The 5,909-nt window shown below is 38.5% G+C and overlaps 1 protein-coding gene across 2 annotated transcripts in view; it reads left to right on the top strand.

Annotated features, from left to right (window-relative positions):
• The window catches only part of sh3bgrl2 (SH3 domain binding glutamate-rich protein like 2), a 6,361-nt gene extending 1,917 nt beyond the window's left edge, over positions 1–4,444 (top strand). Inside the window, exons 2-4 of one of the 2 annotated variants that reach the window (XM_010794100.1) lie at positions 1,648–1,833; positions 2,651–2,731; positions 3,839–4,444. In XM_010794100.1, the coding sequence (XP_010792402.1) occupies positions 1,648–1,833; positions 2,651–2,731; positions 3,839–3,853 (282 nt within the window). In that variant the 3' untranslated portion in view covers positions 3,854–4,444. The remainder of the gene's footprint in view (positions 1–1,647; positions 1,834–2,650; positions 2,732–3,838) is intronic. The other variant, XM_010794102.1, reaches the window with a different exon arrangement.
• Positions 4,445–5,909: the final 1,465 nt, after the last annotated feature.

Below are 5,909 nucleotides of genomic sequence, written 5' to 3' on the forward strand. Positions count from 1 at the left end.
GCTGCAGTTTTAAAAATGTCATGTTTTTAAATGTTATTTAGTAGCTCGGGAAATGTATGTATTTCAATGTTTCCATCCAAAATCCTCTCTTTCCCTGTGTCCCTCTCTGTACATGACTGAGAGATTAGCCTCCAGTTAATCCCCATATTTCAGAACGTGCGCTCAAACAATGAATTCATACTCATATAGGGAAATGTGAGTTTTTAGTGAGTGTCATTTCTGCATATTCCCAAATTTAACCTGAACTCATCCATCCCTTGACACGCTCACCCTCACTGGGAGAACTCTTTTCATTATTTAGGCTCACGCTGCCGGCTTTTCAGCTCAGAGGAAAGTTGTATCATTTTGTGAGCAGCAATGTGATATACAGCACATACTTAAACCTGTGATTTCAAATGGAGTTTTAACCTTTGCCCAGAGCAAACAGACAGACATGTGTTTCTCTTTAAAGACAGTCAGTCCTCCTGCAATTCATTTACTTTGTTGTGAGTCTCCAGATAAATCTGTTTTATTGGTGCACAAAAAGGCTCACTGTTAGAAGGAAGACACAACAGATAATCTTGTTTGGGTGTGTGTCTATAACAGACTGTCCTGAACAATCCCTTATTGTTTTTAATGTTAAACAATAGCTCCATTGTGGTCCTTAGCGTCACTTAAATAATGGATACACTCGACATTTATACACACACAAGCTCCCAGGACCGTTATCATTATTAAATCGTCATATTTAAAAAAATTAAAAAAAATATCCTTATCTGCCAATGGCATCATTTGTAGAAAAATGTTTCCACAAAATGATACGCCCTGTTTTTAGTGGTTCACGCTGTCTGGTCCCCAAATGATTTTGAAAAATCAGCCCTTTTGTTAACTATAAATACTCAATCATACAAACGATATTATCGCAATAATAGACTGCATGAGATAATACAAATGGTGAAAAATAGGAATGAATGAATAAAGCGCACATTTATTGTTATTTGTTGAGAGCATTGATACATGATAACAGAATGTTTGACTGATGCTGAATATACAATTATTTCCATGCTAAATAAACGTAATAATTGCAGTAACATCAATAATTATAAAAAAGCTTTAAAGCAAAAATACAAGCTAGATAAATAAAATGACAAACATTGTTGAAATGTGTTTAAGTGAAATTGCCACCAAACCAATTCAGTAAAAAAATATATCATTTTTAATCAAAAATCTCAAAGACATTTCGACCCTTAAGTCTTATGGATTTGTGTGTTATGTTTGTTTGTTGTTTTCTCTTCTGTGGGAGTATTCTGACTTCTAAAATAACCCTGGGTTTGGTTTTTTCCCAGCACTCACAAACACATTGATGCAGTTTCACACACACAGAGACCCAGAGCACACACAGGGACAATACCGTAGGGAGCTGTTGTATCCATCCCTTAGACCACAAATGGAAAAATTAATTGCATGTCTTCACGGTGGGGTTCCCTCATAAACTGACCCAGCTATACAGAGCTACAGCACAAAATATGTTTGTGCGCATACATATTCATATGTACTGTGTTTATTCACATAATAGACAAACATTTATTTTCACACAAAAAGTTGACTCTCCAAACTCTTCAGGGCTGAATCCTCTTTTTTGTTACTATTTCTTTTTGGCCTGTTTAGATAAAAAAGCATCAGCAGGCAGTGGTGGGTTTCCTGGAGGCCAATCGAATCGGCTTCCAGGAAGTAGACATCACCATGCTGGAGGAGCAGAGGCAGTGGATGTACCGAAACATCCCGAAAGACAAGCAGCCAGAGAAAGGCAACCCACCGCCTCCACAGATCTTCAATGATGATCACTACTGTGGGGTATGATGGAAGTTTATTTATAATGTTTTATATGGTCATCCGTCCATATGGTAGCTTTTAACAGTTGGAGACAGTGTTGCCGAAAAGTTAATTTCTTGAAGAACTCAAGGGTTTAGAACTACATTTTTGATGGAACATGTGATAACAGCAGGAAGAACACCTAATATTTATCTCCAGGGACACTGGTGGTAAAATCTAGAGAAAGTACCTTCAATATCACAAAGAGAGGATTTAAAATGTAAGGAACATTTTTACCAATTGAGATCAAAATAAACTCAATTTATTTACTTGTTTGTTGTTTTATATGATAAGCAGAGGTAGGTGATTCGCCCAAAATCCCATTTGATTGGATATTTTTAAGTTCAAATAAATCATTTAAAATGTTGAAACAGAGTGAGATTTTGATACACAAATACTCTAAAAAGTCTATATAACAATAAATAGCTGAATTCTTAACTTTAAGCAGTGTAAACCATGCAATTGAGTTTTTACATACATCTTTATCAATGTAAGTCAGTACAAGGTTGAGCATCCTATGCTGGTGAGTTTGATTAGTTAGTGCTTGTCAGTTCATTTCTCCACTGAGTTTGCACGCCACCCAGTAATCCTGTGGTAATCCAGTTTCACGGATGGGGCGGATTATCTGCTGCCTGCCGTCCCTCTCACTGGTCAAGGTAATCCAACATTACTCTGTAATGTCATGGCAATTGAATTACATTAAAAACAGAAGAGGAGGGACTATTTGGCACAGATGTTAGCAACCATCTCTCAAATATCGAGATTATGTAACATCCTAATTGTCTTGTTTTCCCCACAGGACTACGAAGACTTCTTCCAGTCAAAGGAGGACAACACTGTGTTTGCATTCCTTGGGGTCAGTGCCCAGCCCTCAGTGAAAGTAAGGGAGATTATATAGGCATTTGAAAACACTCTGCTGTCTCTGTGGTATCAATCATACAGCCAAGAAAGTTAGCTGTCAATCCGGATTACCTCAAACCCTCTCCAGTGCTGGACGAGCAGCTATAGTTTCAGCAAGCTAGCTCTGAAACGTAGGATTTCCATTTTATTTGCTTTTAATTCAAATCAGCTTTGTTTGCAGGAAAAAGATAAACAAAACTCAAATCCCATATATCCAGATTCAGCTGCCTAGTCTCCTCCCCTCAATCTGTTAGAAATATTTATCCCAAAGATCCTCTTAGAATTTAGACAATCATAGTTCCCACTGAGTTAATCTCAGTGCTTAGATGACCAGTAAACAAATAACATACACAGTATCTCTGATTCCTAACTGCTTCGGGCAATGTTGATGCTTTTGAAAGAATACAAAGGTCCAGGCACAATTCAATGATCCACTTACCAAACATCAAAGGACCTTATTTCCATTCATCACATAAGAGCTTTTATTTGATTTCCCTCCAGTTGCGTCCATTTTCTGTCTCTCTCCTTATGGATAATTATGTTAGGCGAGATCTGATAATATGTAACCAGCAGGATATTGCAGATACATTCAATATGGACATGGACACGTGTAGACGAGATATCTGGCTTTTGAATGTTTTGTTTAGTACACTGGTTTCTTATCTATGGGTGTATCTGATCCCCACTAGGGGTCGCCAAAGCTTCACAAGGCCTACTTGATTACAAATGGTAGTAAGAACACTTTTCTTTGTTTTTTATTTATACAGTTGGCCTATATCCAATCTATCTGGTAGAAAGTAAATGAAATTGAAAAGAATCCACTCAAAATTCACTTGTTTTACACAAACTTCCTGCAGTTATTGCATTCACTACTTGGGTTCATTGCACAGCCTCTCAGTCGTTCTGTACTGATATTGTTATGCATTGAACCTAATATAAAATATGTGGCTTAGTTAAAGGTGTTCACTGTGCTTAATAATAGAAAAGGGGTCCCTATAGGAAAAGTTTTGGAACCATTGATCTAACAAATCCAAGGAGAATGTAGATATTGTTAAATATCCATATCATTTTGCCCCCCAATCTCTAGGACTCTGAGTCATAGCTGGGATCATACTGCTGGTATGTGACGACAAGGGACCCTAAACTACGAGGACCAAAACTGCATTGCTTCCTGTGTTGCATCACCTCTTCTCCCACGTTCTTCCTGCTTCAAAGCCAGCACCTTGCCAAACATCAGACTCCACGGATCTCACCCTGAACGACCTCTCCTGACTCTTCAAACGCTCATTCCACTATCACTTAAGTCTCCAACAAGTATCTGATGATCAACAGATACTAAATCACAGAAGAAAGGGGATTAACTTTATTATGTTTCATGTTTACTTTTTTCATGTTTAACACACTGTCACAACAATCTATCAGTAGCATCCATTCTGAGCAAACTAAATGTAGCAGCTTTTGCTTCAGGAGAACAGTTGCCTAAGTTCGATGTTTAATGCTGTAGATGAAGAATAAGATGAAGCGCAGCTTAAGTCACCTGAACACATCACCCTTGTGTGTGTATGCCTTAGTGAGTGTGTGTTTATGTGTCTGTGTTCTTCAATCAGCAGTTGTTAATAATAGCTGTGTATATTGAGGGAGGATAAGAGTTAGCACTTAATTCCACATTAAACAACTTGAGGTCTAGCTATCATGTCTGGTTGCGTGTGTGTGTGTTCATGTGTGGGAGTGAGGAAGAGTTCTCAGAGGTGACAGTGACACTTCAGTTCAACACAAAGCAGATCAGACCAAATACTATCAATCATAAACATAATAGGGATAGGCAAGATCTTAAAACATTGCTAGCATTCAAGTGTGTAGTCACCGTCATCAAATAAAACAAACCTTGTTTATTCAACTGCCAAATAGGTTACTCAAATTACCGGGAGGAAGGTCTTGGTTAGGTTACAAATATATTTTTTAATTTTCTAAGTATTTTCCTAAAGAAGCTAGGCACAATACAGCAAACGTTAGTAAAACAGAAGTAAATATCATTTGTAGGGACTACTTTAAGCTATGAGTTAATACACGTTTGGACCTTTTTGATTGTTTACAGAAGCAGGACAATGTTAGGGGATTAACCCTAAATAAACTACAGTGTTTAAGGTTCATGGGATGTGTTTATGACATGGAAAACATTGCCAGCTCTATCCTCTAATCCAGACTGCTATAGACAAATCAAAGCTACAATCAGGGTCACATGAGCCATAGGACTGCACTTGGCAGATTATTACTCCAAGATGAATCAGACACAGGACAGGATGTAAGAAAATATAGTTTATTGCTTAGAGATAAATGTAAAGCTCTGACAGATCATGTGAAATGTAAGCAGACTGCCTTCACTGTGTTTTACGTTGCATGTTATGAAATGAACAGGTTGACGCATCATAACAGCACTGTCCAATCTGTTGTTATATTCTTCGTCAGGAACACTAAGCATGTTGTTATGTTTCTCATTCTAATTAAATTATCACAGGTGAGAGGTTGACTAATCCCTTTATGTTTACACGTGTCAACACAAACAGATTCACCCTCACTAGCCATTCTTCCCTAAATAATGCCATTATGTGAATGGATGTCATTTTTACTTATTTCAAGTCATGTTGGGGACATCAATGTTTTTTTGCCACTGTTAAGACTACACTGTGTCCGGCAGTGGCTCAGTCAGTAGAGGCTTGGACTGTGAGCCGTAGGGTCGCCAGTTCAAGTCCCCGAACAGACCTAAATATGGAGTGTGGACTTCTACTTGGAGAGGTCCCAGTTCACCTCCTGGTCCCTGCCGGGGTGCCCTTGAGCAAGGCACCGGACAACCCCCTTCCCCCCCCCCACTCCCATTGCTCCCCGGGCGCTGTACAATAGCTCTGCCCACTACTCCTCGGGGTCTTAAAAAGTATTAAAAGTTGATAAATCAATTTAGCGAAAATTAAGGCTATTAAAAAGTATTAAAAAGTATTAAACGGCATTTTCCAAGGTATTAAGAAGGTCCACAGCAATGACAACATGAAACACCCTTTAATTTACTGAAACGACATGTCGGGAAACCCCCCCAGGGTGGCCCCATGCATAGCGCGCCGTAAAATGCTGCTTATTATTTTAAGTTTTGTTGCCTTGCTCCGCTC

Source organism: Notothenia coriiceps, unplaced genomic scaffold (genome assembly GCF_000735185.1).
Source record: "Notothenia coriiceps isolate Sejong01 unplaced genomic scaffold, NC01 NC01_scaffold00037244, whole genome shotgun sequence".
Lineage (NCBI taxonomy): Eukaryota > Metazoa > Chordata > Actinopteri > Perciformes > Nototheniidae > Notothenia > Notothenia coriiceps.